General features: G+C 42.7%; 1 protein-coding gene across 1 annotated transcript in view; it reads left to right on the forward strand.

The window, feature by feature from the left end:
• The window catches only part of cntn5 (contactin 5), a 229,839-nt gene that overhangs the window by 107,928 nt on the left and 101,549 nt on the right, over positions 1-20,362 (forward strand). The window contains exon 6 of the mRNA XM_080772412.1: positions 11,293-11,388. Coding sequence (XP_080628538.1) covers positions 11,293-11,388 — 96 coding nt within the window. The remainder of the gene's footprint in view (positions 1-11,292; positions 11,389-20,362) is intronic.

Here is a 20,362-nt window from a genome sequence, read left to right on the forward strand (position 1 = left end):
AGAAACATGAGGTTTTTCAGAAAGAAATACATTTTAAAAAGACAATTTCGACGTCAGGCCTAAATCGGTTAAAATGTATACAGTAACTATTTAATAAATAAATTAAATCTGTGGATAGTGCAATTTTTTAAGGAAAAAATGTATGTCATGGATATAAATAAGTAAACAATGATTCTCTGGCAAATACATGGCCATTATATTTGAACACATATGGACTAAACCGTACCTTGATATGAACACAGAGAATACACACATTTATGAATAGACCGAGAGTAGCGATAGTGAATTGAAAAGTAGCCTAATTAAACCCCTCTTTTTCTGTTTTCTTCTTAAAATTGCTAAATACAACACCAGTATTTAGTATTCGATACCGATTAATGATATTGCAAAACGTCAAACGATATGTTGCTGTTTACATTTTAATATAGGCCTATTTAGATTCTTGAAATTAGTTACTATATCATTACAACCCTAGTTGTCTGCTAACGTACTGAGCCAGGGAGTAATGTATAAGCAGAGCCTGAATGCCTAAATAAAATATAATATTCACACTCACGTATTTAAATGTTCTTAAACTTGGTCTCAATCTATTTGTGACTTAATGGTGAGTTATCTGACTGAAATGTATTTGTGTACGTTTCAAACGTACAATTCCCACGAGTCCCTTCCTAGACATGTTGTTTTCTTTTTTTTTTGCAGCATTTAAAGACTTAGTAAATATGTCGATGGAATGAGCGCTGCTAAATCTGCAGGTCAGATCGTGTTGCATGTTATATAATGAGATGTTGTTAATTTCAGGCCCCAGTGTTGGCCACATTTAGATTGCCATCCATTGATTTGTGGTAGTTTTACCTCATTAGGGAGACATTGATATTGATCCACTTACATATACAGTACAGTATGTCTCGCTTTACAGAAGGAAATAATAATAGGGTCATGCAGGTTTTCATTATTGGTCTCCTGGAACTTTAGTGAAACTCTAGTATTGTCTTTCCCGGTAATACTCTGCATGCACAGCAGTGGCTCAGGTGCGTGCCATGTAGGCCTACTGGGCCCCACTCTCAGAGTTAAATTAACACATTTTGATCAAGGAGACAAGCAGACGTAGGCTATGTTGCTAATACTGAGCTGTCCGTGTTTTAGGTACAGTATGGATGTTTTAAAGGTGTCGCGTGTCTATTGTCTATGTTCTATTTTTCATGCGCACGTGTGTGCAGGCGTGCATCTGTGCCAATTCAAATACATAATTGCCACCTATTGGTCTTAAAATATTTACTGTCACAACAAATTGCTGCTATTTGCTTCAAAAGCTTTATGCAAGCTAACCTTGCCTACATATACAGTATACTACTATTCCTAACAGCAAATTAACCTTTTCATGGTTTTGTAAGCTAGTTTTGCAATATGTGACAAAGCTCTATTTACACAATTCTTTATTCCCTTTAAATCGTACACAATTTCCCAGTTTTGACACTTGCTTTGGCAGACATTTTCTCATCCCGAGAGAGAGAGAGAGAGAGAGAGAGAGAGAGAGAGAGAGAGAGAGAGAGAGAGAGAGAGAGAGAGAGAGGTTTCAAGAAGCACATGATGGCTGCTTCATTCAGTCATTTGCTGTCCATATCTACATATTGCACAGGAAGACATGCTACCATTAGACCCTGTCTTATTTTAATTCAAGCTTTCAACTTTTAAATGCTCCGCTTCCCCAGCTGATAGTATTTCTGTCACGATCAAGGAAATTATGGATCTTTGAAATTCTTTGTTAAATCAATCCTTTCAGGAACCACTTTCGGCTAGGCTTTTCAAATCAATTCTAACTGCATTAAAACGCAGCAGATCTCTCTCTCCCCACCGATGTCTGTTGTGATAGTTACCTGAGAATTTAACGAAACCTATGTTTTTTTTTTTACCCCAGGGGTTAACTGGGGACAGGGAGAAACTCCTTATGGTCACATTGGTCAGCACACTCTATATAGGGAGAATTATCAAAACAAAAAAAATAAGTGATATTTGAATTAAGATAAATCACTGAATATACTTTTAACCTGAAAGACAGAAGCTTAACACAGAGGGTTGTACTGTAGCTTTTCCATAACGACGAAAAACACCAGAAACTACTAGAATGAATCGAATGTCGGAATGTTTGGCCTGTCATGTGTTTAACAAAACACTAAAGTTTCACGCCACGGTTATGACCAAAACATCCGATCAAACGCAGGTTTCTAATATTAGTTATAAAGCTTTACATATGAAATCCATAGCTAATTTGACAGCGTGTTATGTTAATTCTTCATAATTTACTTAATGCATCTCCATGTACGGCTGTGCCATGCTACGGTGCTTGGTGCAGGGACTGTAGCATGGAAGGAAAACAAGGAAGTGACAGAGGATGAGAGGAGCTGGTTGCCTGCTGTTACAGGGAACGGACCAAACCATTTGAGGATTTACACAGGGGTGGACCCCCCCCCCCAAAGAGGACGTATACCCAATCCCCCACCCAATTGCGCCTATGAGATAATGTAATTTTTTGATGCAGTGAAATTGAAAGACCTACGGTATCTAAAGCAAGTTTCAGTTTCTGCAAGTTCATTTCACACCACTAACACGTCAGATGGGTGGGCCACAAACACTTTCAAGTGGACCCTGATGTAGAAATGGTTGAGAACTACTGATTTAAAGGTGTGATATTTGTTGGTTGAAAACGTTTTTCTTTTTTATGTTAAACCTCTATCTTTCTATACATTAACGGGGTCTACCTGTCTCTCAAACTCTTTCATAAATGACAAATGTACGTATACAGGCACAGTAGATCACCAATTTCATCCAATCTGGAACTATATCAGTTTCAATGTTTTAGTCATCCCATTACAATTTTGTCTGCTCATTATTTCCTCACTTTCAATTGAACGTGTTTATCCTGTATGAGTTCTCTCTGATGAAATCTCCACCAGAAAACAAATTTCTGTTTAAAATGCAGGAGAGACAGTACCCCTGTTAGCGAACGAACACTCTAAAGTCTACAGCAATGATTACTATGGGGAAATAGAGCAATTTTACATTAATTTTAACAAAACACATCACTTTACACCGTTGTGATCAGGCAAGTTGTCAAATATCCTGTATTTGTCCTGTATTTATAGCACAGTGTCTAGGATACTAGTGGGAGGGAGAGAGAGAAAGAGGGATTCTCAGGCCAGTGCCAGCATTCACGCCTGCTAGCTGCCAACTAAAGTACAAGCACATGCCTGTACTGTTGCCCACTATGCAGCTCTTTTTCTTTCTTTCTTTTTTTGAAAACAGGAGGGGGTCCTGAGTTGGTTGTTGATTGAGGGACAAATTCTGCTTTACTTTCATGACACACATTTCCGCAGACAGTGGGCAAGTTTACCCAGAGACCTGCCTCCCACAGGCTTCCTCCACCTCCCTTGGTTGAGGGGCGCTAGCCCCTCCTATGCCCAGCTTTGTGTGTCTGTGTGTACCCCATGGTGATGATGTGATTGGCTGAGGGCTTAAAATCACACCTGTGTGAAGTGAGGGCCACTAATATATTAAAGTCTAACTCATGTTGATTAGGTGATATGACAATATGACGTAATGAGTTACAAAATGACGTAAGTTTTCCTTTCATTGTCAATGGCATTTATTAAACAAACATTGAACTATAGACAAACATTAAGGAGGGACTAGCGCCCCTCAAAAATAAGCCCGAAAATATATTTTAAAATATATTTTTTGTGAACGGAAATGACAAATTACTCATAATATGAGTCATTTGTCATTTCCGTTCACAAAAAAATATTTCGCGAGGTGTAGTTCCAGACTCTATCATTCAATGACTGTGGAATAGTTGTCTGGCTGCGCAAGACTAAAAGTACAGCAGATAGGGAGGATGTGGTAGCCACTAATAATGACATAGATCATCTGACAGATCCAAGACAGTTTCTATGGCAAACTACACAACTACACACTACACAACTACACACAGCCTCAATATCAAAGTTCTGTATTATCTTGTTTTACTGAACCTGGCATGTTCACCTCACTCAAGGAACCCTGAGGGAACCACTGGGATAGGTGATTGATCTCAGCTTTGAATAATGTGATTTTGCCCAATGGATTCAGGTGGTGAAATAAAAATGCACACCCATAGTACTCATAGTATAACTCTGTATCTCCACCATCCGAGCTACTTTCTCCACCCCAAAAGATGATAAAACTGCCCAACCTATGGATGAATGTGATTTGTGTTGAAAATCCAAATGGCTTGCTGGACTGCTTATGTTTAAAAATGATAGACTTTATGAAACATTGATTTTCTCTACTCGATTTGTACAGCTTTTCTATTGTAACTCCCTTCTCAATGCTGAATTGGTCAATGGACTTGGTTATGAATGTATGATTTTCCTAATTGTATCCCAATGTTTCAGCAAGCTTAAGGTTTTAGTGACAAATTATTGTAATTTAATGTTCTACAATTTAGCAATTTACAGGACTAAGTTATAAAAAAGAGCCGGATTCTCAGTTGACTGAGAAAACCCCAAATCCAGTACAGTGATTTGTCGAAGAGGACAAAATGCTCTGTAATCTATGTATAGCTGTGATTGTCCTTAAATATCGTATAATCGTGAGACATATCATTCGTAATGGGTTGTTAATGTATCTGAGTATCCAATCTAGACTAATGAGGTGCTAAAAGTCCTGGATGATTACCGCAGGTCATGATTGATGTGATGATGATGTGTGTGCGTGCGTGCGTGCGTGCGTGCGTGTGCATGTGTGCCCTCACTCTGAGGAAAGCCCTGTGCAGAAACATGTACTGTCACATAAGTGTGTGTTTTTTATTCTTATGTGACCTAAATAGAGTGCATAAGTGGAAACGTGTTAATATCTAAGATATGTGTCAAATCTTTTAGAATAATGTGTACATACTGTAAATGTCTTTTATGTCACATTTTGGCATCTTCCAACAATTTTGGCATTACTGCCAAAATTGGCCACTCTACAAGCTCACAATGCTACGTTGTGAGCTTGTAGATCAGCTTTTGCACTGCCCACAACACTCAAGTATGTTTGAGTACTGGTGCAGATTAGGATCATGGCGAGCCTGGCAGTGCATTGATTTTACGATAATACCTTTTCAGGATTCTAATTTAGAAATAGCAAAAGTATAGCTGATCGACAAGCTTGCGGATCTGCTACCTTTGATGCTTTTGTGTAACGCTGTAGTATGATCAAGTATGGCGTTAATTTGCAAAAAAACAACAACGATGCCCGATGCCTGACGGCAACGATATGTTTTAGCCCTTGTAGCATTGCTGAATATTGTAGGCTGAAAGCCTCCTCCAGTTGTACCACTGGAGGAGGCTTTCATGCTGTTGGGTTATCCTAATAGAAATTCACAGGAATGTCACATTTTGGCCATGGTCTACATCCTGAGATGAAGGCTTTGAACTTCAGTCACCATGAGGCTTAATTATGCTGTGAAGTTATACATATAATTACAGTAGAATCCCAGTATAATCATATGCATAATTATACCATATATATGCATAATTGTATGCATAATTATACCATATGCAATCATACATATGCTGGAGGAAGTAAGTACTGTACCTTTTTAAGTATTACTTTACTTGAGTATTTCCAATTCCCAATACTTCTACTTCACTACATTTTGGATCCAAATATTATACTTCACTACAATTATTTGAAAACTTTAGTTACTTTGTAGATTTGGATTATTATTACAAAATATACATTAACCACTTCAGCCCTGTATACATTTCAGTCATTTGAAAATAGCCGATCTAGGCTGGACGTGTTGTGCTTTCAATATACATATCTGTGCCAATGACGAAGATTCTCATCATTTATTGATTACTATTGATTCAGAAACATATCGCTGTACATAGTAGCTTCCCGCTAGCCATTTCTCCGCTGTGGTCCGTCAACGAAGTTTTTCTCGGAATTGAGTCTCTAATTGAGGTGATTGAATAGAAGTTCGATGTTAGGAGCTGAATAAAAAATCTGCGCTACCTCGCAGTTACAATATTAACGCTTCTGATGAAAGTGAAAGCAATTCCGGCCGACAGATTAGCAATGGCCGATAACTACTTCCGGTTCACCGGGGTGAATTACTGGGTTTTCTAAATAAAAAGTCCTGTGCTTTCTGTTGGCAAGCAGAGCCACAGCGCCGGAGTCAATGGTGGCATCAAAATAGTTGCACGCAACAGGAGCATGTGCTATCGCAGGGTTTTTCGTGTGCCGGTCACAGAAGGCTGAGAAGGGGCATTGCATGCCAAGTCACTATGATAGGGAGGAAAAAGATGACGTACAGTCAGACTGCCTTGAGGATATAAGGGTGTTGAAAAAAGCAAGTTTGAATACATTCTGTTTGAAGCCCCTGACTCATCCACAGATAAAACCCAATCTTGGCAACCTGTCCACCCTGGTCAACCCCCATGTCAAAAGCACTGCAGTAAATGCACTAGCCAAAGGCAGTATTATTTTGTCTACATTTGAACCGTCTCCAAAGTCAAGCCATTTCTCTCTGTGCGAGACCTTGAGAGTCATCCATGCTCTCCTATCATCCTGCTTGGGTATACTCCCTGTGGATTGTACACACTGGCATTATTTAGTTGGCCCTGTCCGCCTACAAATGGTCCAAATGCCACAGCCAGGCTCAGGCTCGACGGGGACTAGGAAGAGGAACCTCCCATTCATGTCCTGTCCTGGCCTCTCACCACCATCAGGGTTTACACTACATTTTAGCATCTTGAACCTAACCTAGCCATTAACAGCCTTTTCTCTGAGGACAAAAGCCTGGTAATGTCTTAATGCAGAGATTGTCTATTGTCTATATGTAAAGCCTCAATGCAATGTCCTTGGGCAAGACATTGCCCCGTACATTGCCTCCAGTCAGTGTGAGCTTGCCACCATTGGTATGTGAATGTGGGAAGTGAGGTTGCTGGCGTTGACTGTTTGCCGCTTTACCTCCCACTGTTTGAATGAATGAACCATTGAAAAGCGCTTTGAGCACTTGGAAAAGCACTATAAAAATAAAATTCATTAGGTCTCCTTCCATTTAGACACTCAACTGGCTACAGTAGGTCTTAGGTCTTGCCCAGCGTGACTTGAAACCCAGCATCCATATTGTGTGTGTGTGTGTGTGTGTGTGTGTGTGTGTGTGTGTGTGTGTGTGTGTGTGTGTGTGTGTGTGTGTGTGTGTGTGTGTGTGTGTGTGTGTGTGTGTGTGTGTGTGTGTGTGTGTGTGTGTGTGTGTGTGTGTGGTCTTAACAGTATAGCTCTACAGGTTCTGTAGACGCCTATTTTGACACTGTTTTGGGGCAGGATACAATACACTGTAACCTTGTGTTGTTGTTGTTTTTCTACATAGTGCAGAATGGTTGTTTCGGTGTATACTGTTGTACACTGTTGTTCTGTAATGACAGTGTTTTTTTCTTTCCTTTGTTTTGCTGTAGTAAAACAGTACGGTCCTTACTCTGTTTCTGTAACTCTTAAATGCCGTGCTGCCTCTGGACGACTGACATTCCCCTGTAATGTTGATTCGGACAGCACATTTTGATTTAGTTGTAGTCGCAGTCTTTGGAATAAAATTCTATTTAGTTTTTAGTCATACATTATTTTAGTCATCTGAAATGTTTTAGTTTCAGTCTAATTTTAGTCGACTATACCAGTCTTATACCAGTCAACTTAGTCTTAGTTTCAGTCTTCATATTTTGTCAGTGTAACAAAAGTAGTCGACGTAGTCATCAGTTTCAGACGACAAAATTCACACTGTCCCCCGTGGGATCAATAAAGCTGTCTGTCTGTCTGTCTGTCTGTCTGTACTTTTAATTAAAATTTTATCCCACGATTTTGTAACCCATTTTTCACCCCTGTGTCAATTATCTAATGTGATCCTGGGCTCTACAAACCCTCCACCAACCTAGTCCCCATATATGGGGGACATGGGGAGAGCAACGGATTTGAACTCATGCTTCCTTCATGCCTGAGTGTCCAAGTTGCTCCTTTACACCTGACAGGGGGGAGTTTCCCTGGTTGGACGTAACGCGTGGAAGGAACACGTTATTCCAACCAGTTCCTTTCCCCTCCATCCGGCGCCCCGGCTGGCCAGGGGGAGTCTGTCTGTCTGTCTGTCATGAAGACAGGTCCATTTTCACTAAGAATAGAGGGTTTAACTGGTTAATATTCTCTTGATTGTTTGTAAAGCTCTTAATGGGCTGGCTGGCTGCCTGCCTCCTCTGCCTACATCAGCCTGACCTTTTAAACCCAACTCCTACCTCCCAGGGTCCCTCGGGGCAGTTGCCTTGCTGACTAGCTGTCTCACAAACTAAACGCAGGTTCAGGGGTGAGCGCAACGTTGCTGTCAAAGCCCCCAGACTGTGGAGCACAGTACTGGCCTCCTAGCTGTCAGAGCTGCCCCTGCTCCGCTGAATCCTTTAAGTCCATGACTCAAGACTCTCTGGTTTTCACTATAGCATTTGAATCCACCGGCTGACGTGGCTGATATTTATCATGGGTTGTTTTGTTTTTTTTTGTGTTTATGTGTGTTCTTACAGATTGTTTGTTTGTGCCTTTGAGCTGTAGGTCTTGTTGTCGATGGTTTCTGTGTCTGCTACTGTACTTATCTTGGCCTAAACAGCACATTTTGTAAATACATTTGAATTGACAGGAAGGAAAGAAAGAAAGCTCTTCAAAAACATGAAAAACAAGCCCATACATACCACATAATTATTTTACGACAACCTTCAATGCATTAATGGGTATAAATGTCTCTAATTCTAGATCTTTTCCTAGCTTTTTCCAGTGCCCAAGCTCAAGCTGTAAACACTCTGGCCTGCAGAGTGTTATTATTTTCACTATAAGGGATAAGACTGATGGACTTTAAGTGATAGGAATTTAATGGTTGACCTCAGGTCAGCCGCCTGCCTCCATCTTTCTATATAGACGCTGCCAGAGTACAGTGTCAATTAACTGAATGGAATTCTGGAATTCAGTCACACTCAGTATTTGCTACAGTCATGCAGTCATTCAAGTCCCTGACATTTTTATGCATCTAAGTATTGGTCCTTCAGAAACAATTTTGTGTTCTTTATTCAACTTCAGCTCAACCGTTGGGTTGTTTGTGTCTGTCAAGAGACATTCTCTCAGGGTGACTAAAGAAAAGCCTCAACTGGCACTGCAGTTAACATACCCACAATGCATTGCTGAGTTTAGGTGAAAATGATTACATTGTGTTTTAGGCTTCAGTTTAGCCATGGCTTGTCTGTGTGGTCAAGGTCAGGATAAGGACCTGCAGGCGCTTGCAATGCCAGTGAATTGCATATCAACTCCCACATTCAGAGCTCATAGAATTAGGATACTTGTTCAAGAACCAAGGCCAAAACAAAGCATACATTCAGTTACAGGACCCAATCCATGGGCGGTTTAGGCTTCACTCACACCTTTCGATCTAGCATACAACATTGATGCATGCTAGATGTATGAGACTTGTTTACTGATGCAAGCTCCCAATGCATTTCCAATGGAAGTCACATGGTTTGACACATTTTTTGTTTTGTTGTACGGCTTTCGGCTGTGTTTCGACTGCCCCCCTCCTCCTCATACAACAAAAATGTTGTGTCAAACCATGTGACTCCCATTGGAAATGCATTGCGAGCTTGCATCAGTCAATAAGTCTCATGCATCAGCTAGCTATACATCAATCTGTTGTGAAGGTGTGAGTCAGGCCTTAGTGAGCGGTCCCAACAGGCCCAGGGGTCAGCAGCACGTAGGCGCCGTTTCAGAAAACCGTAGGGGGTGGCAAGAATAGGTCACCATTTAACCACTTCAACGCTATGGTTGAGTGGAGTCCCTCAGGGTGCTGTACTAGTGTATTGTCCGGTTTCTGTTATTGTGTCGAAAGCTATCGCTGAACATAGCCGATCAGTCCATGCTGTGAGCTTGTTGATCTGCTACTTTCTGAGAAAGCTTTCCCCACAATACAGATGAAATAACATCATTTGAGGTTAAATGTAGCCCCAGGCGTGTCATCATCCCCTTAGACCCCTAACAAATGACGCCTCTGGGTCAGGAGGTCCAACGCCAGAGCTGAACTTGTTGTAAACTCTTATGACTGTTTATGTTCAATTACAGAGCCCTACTGAAAAACTGAAATAATAGGCTAGTAAATATTCACTTTGAAGCTGTCACAAAAATAAGAAACCAGCCTGTGTTTATCCCCTCAGTTTCTTTTCTTCTCTTTATGTGCCGAGCGCACACCATGCAATATGGGCCATCCATCCACCTCTGAAATGATCAAAACAAGGAAATCCCATTACAATCTGTCTACGGGGCCTCTCAGAGGCGGCCATAGAGGTTGTGTTTCATGTGACTGATACTTGAAGTGTACAAGGACCCATTGTATTACCAAAAGTTAAATTAAGTTTTTTTCAATACACCTGCTATCATTCAACGTGATTGTCATGAATGGATATTAGGACCATGTTGATGAGACGTTCTTTGCCTTAGCACTGTGGAAAGAATGGTTCAAATATAGCCTACGGCTTGTTCACTAGATCTGCTATTTTAGGTGCATGACACTGTCGCGCATCAAAGTATAAATCAGGCTTAATCCGTCTGTGCCCGAAGCCCAACACTCTCCCCAAAGCCCACCGCTCTTACCCTTTACCTAAAGTTAGAATTATAGCCTTTACTCTAGTCTACACCACTCGCATATGCCCTTAAACATAATCCACACATACTGTATATTTTCATCCCATGCTTTCCAACTGATTAACAGTGTGGACACTCATGCATGAAGGAAGCATGAGTTAAAGTCCGTTGCTCTCCCCAGGTTGGCGGAGGGTGTGTAGAGCCCCAGGATCACATTAGATAATTGACACAGGGGTGGAAAAATGGGTTACAAAATCGTGGGATAAAAATTAAATAAAAAGGTTTAATGGCGGCCGCTCCCGGCACCTATCCATGCCACATGTTGTGAAGTCAGGGCTCTGAGCTGTGTCTGAGGGTGATGGGCGCACAGATCGGTGAACCAACAGCAGCCCACGCATGTTTTCTGCAGAAAATTTAATCTGCCCCTCTAGACCAGAATTCACACAGGCTGGGGCAGGCTAGGGAAGAGAACGGAACTGTTTTCACGACTTCCGCTTTGGCCTAATTTCCTAGAGCGAATACTTGTCGCTTGGCAAAAATGCACCCTCATGGTTTCAATAAGAGCTACGTGTAGCAGTGTGACGCTGCGTCTAAAAGCTCAATGTTCCATTGCAGATCTGGGCGCCTTCAGTGGGAAGACCAGAGGAGGCGTCTCCGCGCGCGAAGGTCAAGGTGTCGTGCTCATGTGTACCCCTCCCCCACATTCACCAGGTAAGAATGCAGTATGCACCCTTCCACTCCCAAGCTCTGTGTGTGTGTGTGTGTGTGTGTGTGTGTGTGTGTGTGTGTGTGTGTGTGACCACATTAACCATTATTTTATACTATAGCTATATTGAAAAATTGCAGATCTGCTATTTTAGAAAATGTGTGCAAATCTTTGAATATATATTCTGTCACAAGGGGTCTCTGGAACAACATAGATATGGGGTATATATATTGTGTGTGTGTGTGTGTATATATATGTATATATATTTTTTTTTTGGGGGTCCTTGACATGAAATACTGTGAGCCCCACTGATAAAGAAAACTTTTCAGAAAACTGATTTAGAAGACATTTTGTAGAATCTGGTCTCGGGTCTCAATGGGTTAAAACATTACAGAAGCCAACGCAACATCGCCATCGTCTCCTCGGTTCACATGGATCATTAGAAATGAAAAGAGAGATCTTACAAAAAGGCAATTATATCGGCCGGATGGCACGGCAGAACGTGTGCAGGGTCTGTTCTAATGGCACGTCTCGAATCTCGCCATCGGAGTCCTCTAATGTAAGCTCTTCATGCGCTGCCATGAATCATGGTGATTTTGTGTTTGCATCAGCTGTTTTGCTATAGGAGCACGGAACACACACCCACGTGAAGTTTCTGTTCCTGGGTTGTTACCGTTCTTCTGTGATGTGATTGTATGAGGAACATCGGTGTGTGTGTGTGTGTGTGTGTGGGGGGGGGGCGGGGGGTTGCAGAAATGGACACACGATAAAGCATCCCATGATTGGTAAATTAAAGTGCACTTCCAGATGGCTCACAGTTAAGGTTCTCCATAAATCTCAAGAACAGGTGTTTGTCTTTTCCTCGAGGTGCATATGATTTATTTATGCCCGTGCTTACCAAAAAAAGTCTATACTGCCTACGCAGGCAGATTGTTAAAGCAAAGCAAGCTAAAGTGTGGTTCTCCTTTGGAGTTACACCCACGGTGATTGACAGAAAAGTGAGTGAGCAACGTGAGCACTGACGCTGAGGCTTGAGAGGTTGTGAAACGAGATCAGCAGAATGTCAATAGTGATCTTCTATCATTTAAGGAGTCAGGTTGCTCTGAGCAGTAAATATAATGCAGGCCTTCATAAAGGGCATAATGACATGGCTCATATCCTCTGGGTCGGGTTGATCGATACAGAATACATTGTTTAAAATGTACGCTTGAAGGTCAGGGAAAACAGGAACTGGAACTGAATAAAAACACTGTGGATATTGTTATTAATCAGTGTGGCTGATAGCTATTCAGGAGGTAGAACAGTTGTCTGTGAACAGATAGGTTCGCCCGTTCGATGGCTTTGCTGGCTTTGTGTCGCAGTGTCCTTGAGCAAGACACCGAACCCTGTGTAATTGATGAGCAGGTCGCAAAGCTGCCACAGAAAGGCAAATGTATTGTCATCCAACAACCAGGATTTGCATGGATGTAGTTGGATGGATGGGCTGAATTATGTGAAAATGATCTCTGAACATGATGTAGTCTTGGGTGGAAGAGGTATGCAGTCCAAAAAGGTGAGCCTGGGCCCTAGCCACGTTGTCATTAGTATAACTAACATAGAGGCCTTAGTCAATCCTGCATTTCAACAATACATCCGACTATAATAAGGACACATTTTTATAGCCTTTATTCACTGTTGTAATCAGTGGCATAAGGCAGTTACGACATACAACTGTATTTTGTCAGGAGGAAACACGTGCACACGCAGTCACGCACGCACACCATTAGACACAAAGGTGAAACAGAAAGCTTTCAGCACCATGGACAGCGCTCTGACATGCGGTAACATAAACCAGCAGAACTAATGAGATACAGAGCTAACAAATGCATCCACCTTGATAAGTATGCATCTCCGGTCTAATGACAGCGACTGAACGTGTGGTTTTGAGATGACAACTCCTTAGCATTACTATTATTGTTTAGACACAACAGAAACCAAGCATTACATATTTCAGTAGCGATAGATCACAGTAAACATCTTAATATAAGCATTCTCCCTCCATACTGGGAGAAAAAAACAGCATCTGAAAGTTTGATGGGATGCATTTTTACACGTGAGTCTCTGACCACGTTTTCATTGCGGCAGTGACAGTGGTGTAGCCAAGTAACCAAGTACATTTACTTAATTACCGTATAGTACTGCATAGTGAGTACTTTTACTTTTCATACTTTAAGTACATTTTGATGTCAATACTTTTGTACTCAAGTTAGGGCTGCAACTAACGATTAATTTCATAATCGGTTCATCGGCCGATTATTTAAACGATGAATCGATGAATCGGATTATGGCACCTTTTTGCAATTACTTAAAAAAATTAGCTTCAAGTTATTTTAGGCATGTTGTAACTAACAATAAAGATAATAAAAATGAATACTCCTTCAAAATTAATATGTTACCCCCTTTTTTATCCAATTTGATTTCATTGCCATTCCTACTTGTAATGATACTGTAATCTGTAATGTTGACCGTGTATAGCTGACTGTCTTTCTTTCCATTTCTATCTCTGGGACCCCAATTTTTATATTTTAATTTCTATTGTAAAATCAATGTTGAGTCCATTTGGTTCCATTTTTGTACTCTGTTACAGACCCTTTACCCCTAAGCACCCCCTGCCCACAAACCTAACTGTGAAGAAAAATATTCATGGATAAATAAAATATATGAAAGACAGAATTGACTTACTTTTATATAAATCATTACTATAAAATCATACTTTTTATTTTTGCAATGCTGACTTTTAGTGCCGCTCCGTTCTACCGTTAAGACATGCTCCTGCCCAGCGCACAGTACAGTCAAACAGCCCCCTCCCTCCTGAGCCTTGGGAGCGGAGGGGGGAGTCCTCTCAGCCCGCAATGCTCAGTCACATACGGCACGCTCAGTACAAGTCTGTCACTGTGACTTCTGTCCCCACGCTGTGTTCTTAACTTCTTTAACAGGTCGCTCGTATTTCTTTATGTAAGATAAAGAATCCGATGAACACGGAGAGCCAAAGAGGACTTGTTGCTGTTCCTCATGTTAGCGATAGCTGCTATATCAACAGTAAACACAACCTTGCTAGGCTAGCAAGCTAACGTTGCAACAGGATCGTTGCGGTGTGTGTGTGTGTGTGTGGGGGGGGAGACTGAAGTTGTGAGAGAGAGGGGTAGAATCTTAGAGTATACTCTATGGGTAGAATAGATGCGGAGCGCTCTAGTCACGTTCAAGACAATCTTGTGTTGTGTTTATACGACCCGTTGCATATTGTTCGTTCAGCCTAGTGCCGTTACTGAACGGTAAAAAGAAAGCAGCTTTATGTTACATTTTAATGTTGGAAAACACCCGCGATAATAATCGCTAAGATAATTCGTTGGCAACGAATTCAATTATCGATTTTAATCGATTTAATCGATTCGTTGTTGCAGCCTTAACTCAAGTAGAGTAGTTCTATATTGCAGTATTGGTACCTTTACTAGAGTAAAAAATGTGAGTACTTTTCCACCACTGATGAGCGGTGGGGGCCATGTGTTGGCGGCCGGTGTGCACATACTGGTTCTATTAGGGCTCTATAGGGCTCTATTACTGGTTCTTTTAGTGTGACGTCGTCTGATAAGGGCTCTATTACTGGTTCTTATCAGTGTGATGTCGTCTGATAAGAGCTCTATTACTGGTTCTTTTAGTGTGACGTCGTCTGATAAGGGCTCTATTACTGGTTCTTATCAGTGTGATGTCGTCGGTTAAGAGCTCTATTACTGGTTCTTATCAGTGTGATGTCATCTGATAAGAGCTCTATTACTGGTTCTTATCAGTGTGATGTCATCTGATAAGAGCTCTATTACTGGTTCTTATCAGTGTGATGTCATCTGATAAGAGCTCTATTACTGGTTCTTATCAGTGTGATGTCGTCCCATAAGGGTTCTTTGTGCTAATCAGTACATCTCTATAGTCATGTGATCAAGGCGGATCTGTCCGATTTCATATATTCCATTCTGATTGGTGAATTTCGAACATTGCCGACCCATAAAACCGTACCTCACCTGGCGGAGACCTGTCCCCCGACAAGCACCTTTTCTAGTTTAAATATAGTTTGTTGTAAACATCAACAAATCAACAATTTTTTTTTCATAATCTAGTCCTTGGGCCGGACGAGATATCGGTACCGAAAAGGCGGCAAAGTTTAGTTGTGATTTTTTTATTCCTATACATCCCTAGATTAGGTTTTGATATGATAGACCTTGCTGACTGGCAGCTTTTTAGTGGTTATCACCTCAAACCCCCCTTTTTGGTATATGGCTCTGGCGAAATTGTGTAAAGGCATACATTAATTCACTATAATTACAAAAATCGACTTGGTAGTCTAAAATTTGTCATGTAGTATCTTGACACATAGGGGTAAGTATCAGAATAGGATTTTGGGGCTATCTACCATTGTATTCTTAAATATGACCTACATCATCCTCAGAAACACAAAAATATACACTGTCCGTTTAACAAATAACAACAAAGATGGTTATTTTCCAGCACATTAGGGTGAATATAACTGCCTCACTTGTATATAGAAAACTTCCCATATCCTTAAGCTTCAATTTAAGCCCAAGATGACATCTCTATCTTGAAGATTACTCTTTCTGTGGCCAAAATGCTGCACTATACCTCAAATCGGAGACATTTTCATTATCAGTCCTAGAATGTAACAATAGGTTCACATGTTCTGCAACTACTGCTGTCTGAAGTTAGAAACTTCATGAATACTACAGCAGGAACACAAATGCCTTTTATTATATGTTTCAGTACATAGCCTATCAATAGTCACCCAAATCAATGTGCACCCAAATGTTTATAGAAAATAGGAAAAAAAATAGAAATGTTGAATGGGAGAAGAGGTAGAAACCTGATTGTGTCCACCTTGATGCATTAATATAATTCAACCATCACTCCATGTCACCCTCAATAAATATATGTGAAACCACAAGCCGACTATGGTCCTGCATGGTTCTCTAATAGGCACACTGGTGTAAGGGTGATATAGCCTACAACCAGCAAACCCCTTCGTACAGTATACAATTCTTTCATGGTCCTTCGAGCACGGATCACCCTGCCATCAGAGATGGACCGGAGTCCCCCTCCCCAGCTCCACCGCCACCATCGGCGCAGCAGCGACCATGGGCCCCAGCCCCCCAGCAGCCATGGCTGTACTGTACTGTACATTATGTGTCGCATGTCGTTATAGGTGAGCCGTACTGTACTGTACATTATGTGTCGCATGACGTTATAGGTGAGCCGTACTGTACTGTACATTATGTGTTGCATGTCGTTATAGGTGAGCCGTACTGTACATTATGTGTCGCATGTCGTTACAGGTGAGCCGTACTGTACTGTACATTATGTGTCGCATGCCGTTATAGGTGAGCCGTACTGTACTGTACATTATGTGTCGCATGTCGTTAAGGTGAGCCGTACTGTACTACATTATGTGTCGCATGTCGTTATGTTGTCCAGCATTCACAGCATGTCAGGGCCCTCAGCTCCACAGCAGCAGCCATGGCCCCCACTCCCCCAGCTCCCCAGCAGCAGCCATGGCCCCCACTCCCCAGCAGCCATGGCCCCCACTCCCCCAGCTCCCAGCAGCAGCCATGGCCCTCAGCTCCCCAGCAGCCATGGCCCCCACTCCCCCAGCTCCCAGCAGCAGCCATGGCCCCCACTCCCCCAGCTCCCCAGAAGCCATTTCAGGGCTCTATAGGGTCCAGCATTCACAGCATGTCAGAGCTCTATAGGGTCCAGCATTCACAGCATGTCAGAGCTCTATAGGGTCCAGCATTCAATGCATTTCAGGGCTCTATAGGGTCCAGCATTCACAGCATGTCAGGCCTCTATAGGGTCCAGCATTCACAGCATGTCAGGGCTCTATAGGGTCCAGCAGTCACAGCATTTCAGGGTTTCTACTTTCTATAGGGTCCAGCATTCACTGCATGTCAGGGCTCTATAGGGTCCAGCACTTTCGTCATGTAGGTCTATAGGGCTCTGAAATAGCATTCAGGGCTCTATAGGATTCAATTAAATAGGTATCAATTCAATCCTTACATTAGGAGCATGTCTGGGCTCTCTAGGGTCCAGCATTCACAGCATGTCAGGGCCCTCAGCTCCCCAACAGCAGCCATGGCCCCCAGCTCCCTAGCAGCCATGGCCCCCACCCCCCCAGCTCCCAGCAGCAGCCATGGCCCCCAGCTCCCCAGCAGCAATGGCCCCCACTCCCCCAGCTCCCAGCAGCAGCCATGGCCCCCAGCTCCCCAGCAGCCATTTCAGGGCTCTATAGGGTCCAGCATTCACAGCATGTCAGAGCTCTATAGGGTCCAGCATTCAATGCATTTCAGGGCTCTAGGGTCCAGCATTCACAGCATGTCAGGGCTCTATAGGGTCCAGCATTCACAGCATTTCAGGGTTTCTATAGGGTCCAGCATTCACTGCATGTCAGGGCTCTATAGGGTCCAGCAGTCACAGCATTTCAGGGTTTCTATAGGGTCCAGCATTCACTGCATGTCAGGGCTCTATAGGGTCCAGCACTTTCGTCATGTAGGTCTATAGGGCTCTGAAATAGCATTCAGGGCTCTATAGGATTCAATTAAATAGGTATCAATTCAATCCTTACATTAGGAGCATGTCTGGGCTCTATAGGGTCCAGCATTCACAGCATGTCAGGGTCCTCAGCTCCCCAACAGCAGCCATGGCCCCCAGCTCCCCATCAGCCATGGCCCCCACTCCCCCAGCTCCCAGCAGCAGCCATGGCCCCCAGCCCCCCCTAGCAGCCATGGCTCCCACTCCCCCAGCTCCCCAGCAGCAGCTGAGGGCCATGGCTGCTGGGGGGCTGGGGCCCATGGTCGCTCCTGCGCCGATGGTGGCGGTGGAGCTGGGGAGGGGGACTCCGGTCCATCTCTGATGGCAGGGTGATCCGTGCTCGAAGGACCATGAAAGAATTGTATACTGTACGAAGGGGTTTGCTGGTTGTAGGCTATATCACCCTTACACCAGTGTGCCTATTAGAGAACCATGCAGGACCATAGTCGGCTTGTGGTTTCACATATATTTATTGAGGGTGACATGGAGTGATGATGGTTGAATTATATTAATGCATCAAGGTGGACACAATCAGGTTTCTACCTCTTCTCCTATTCAACATTTCTATTTTATTATTAACATTTGGGTGCACATTGATTTGGGTGACTATATTGATAGGCTATGTACGGTACAGTCCTATTCGTCTGTGCCTCAATCTCAAAATGACATTGATGGGTACCTATGGGTATTTATGTTAGACACACCCACAGACACACCCCCAGATTCTCAGCCACACCCACAGGTTTATTTTAATATGTGGAGTGGCTATTCAACCACCAGGTGGCGTCGGCCCATGATGAGCAGAGCTGCATGCACTGAGTCTTAATATGTAGCTTCTAGCAATATGCAGTAAATTTGTACTGTAAACTAAAGTATCAATACTGTAATATTGAAATACATTGAAATACATACTGTTACAAGTCATATTTATTTGAGTAAGCGGTTAGGGTCCATTTGGTTCCATTTCTACACTCTAAAGTTAAATTATCATTGATGTTACAATATAAATATTGGGGGTCCCAGAGATATAAATGCCATTAAATGGGGGTCCATACTCCATAGACTAATGCATGTCAAACTGGGGGTCCTTGAAATTAAACGGGTTGAGAGTCACTGCTATAGCTGTAAAAACCTTCTCTTATGGGGGTCCCTGGCATATCTTTTCAAATGGGGGTCCCTGGCATATCTTTTTCAAATGGGGGTCCCTGACATATCTCTTCAAATGGGGGTCCCTGGCATATCTTTTCAAATGGGGGTCCCTGGCATATCTCTTCAAATGGGGGATTGGGGGTCCCTGGCATATCTCTTCAAATGGGGGTCCCTGGCATATCTCTTCAAATGGGGGGGTCCCTGGCATATCTCCCCAAACGGGGGTCCCTGGCACACCCCCCCCAAATGGGGGGTCCCCGGCACATCCCCCCCAAATGGGGGTCCCCGGCACACCTCCCCAAATGGTGGTCCCCGTCACATCTCCCTCGCTCTCTTCCCCCCCCCTCCCCCCCTCTCTCTCTCTCTAAATTCAATTCAAATTTAAAGTTCAAATTCCTTGGTTACCTTTCAATTTGCAATACTTTTTTCCTTTTACACAAGCCTGCCTGCCTGCCTGTCTGTCTGTGGCCTGCCATGCCCTGCAGCTCACGCACAGGGCTACTGTAGAACGCAGTGGTATATATATATATATATATATATATATATATATTAAATATATAGTAAAACGTAAAAGTAAATATACTTTTAAAAACACACATGACAGCACTCATCAAATAACTTTAAAGAGAAAGAAAAGGACAGAGACAGAGCCTCATTTAAAAACAAAATGCTCATTATGCAATGTGAAATGCCACCTAATCCTTTTCCTTGTCTTTATTATGGGCCAACTTGTGAACGCTGCATGCTTTTATTGTGAAGGGTCTCAGTTCTCACAGCCTGCTTATTTCCACGTGCTGAAAATAGCTGATCGACAAGCTCATAACGTGTTGCGTCCGCAACGCGTTGTGAGCTTGTCGATCAGCCATTTTCAGCATGCAAGCATAACACGTGTACGACGAAGAATAAATCACGCATCACTGCGCTTCTGTGAATGGAGGGAGATATATTTTGTTGGCCGAACGAGGCGATCATGTTTGGACATCTATGGACAGCTATTTTTCGTGGCACATTATGTTTAATCACAACAACGTCACGTTTAGCCTACTTTACCTCCTGGTCGGGACTGTATGTGTCTGCTGTCTACGTGCATATGTGCTCTGCGCGCTCCAGTCTTTCTGGAGGGAGCGAAATGTAGCGTCTTCTGGATGCATCTAAGCATTAACATTTCAATGGCCGAGGGTCGTTAGAGTCTATTGTTCCGTG

This window comes from Protomyctophum bolini (assembly GCF_963924005.1).
Source record: "Protomyctophum bolini genome assembly, chromosome: 9".
Classification (NCBI taxonomy): domain Eukaryota; kingdom Metazoa; phylum Chordata; class Actinopteri; order Myctophiformes; family Myctophidae; genus Protomyctophum; species Protomyctophum bolini.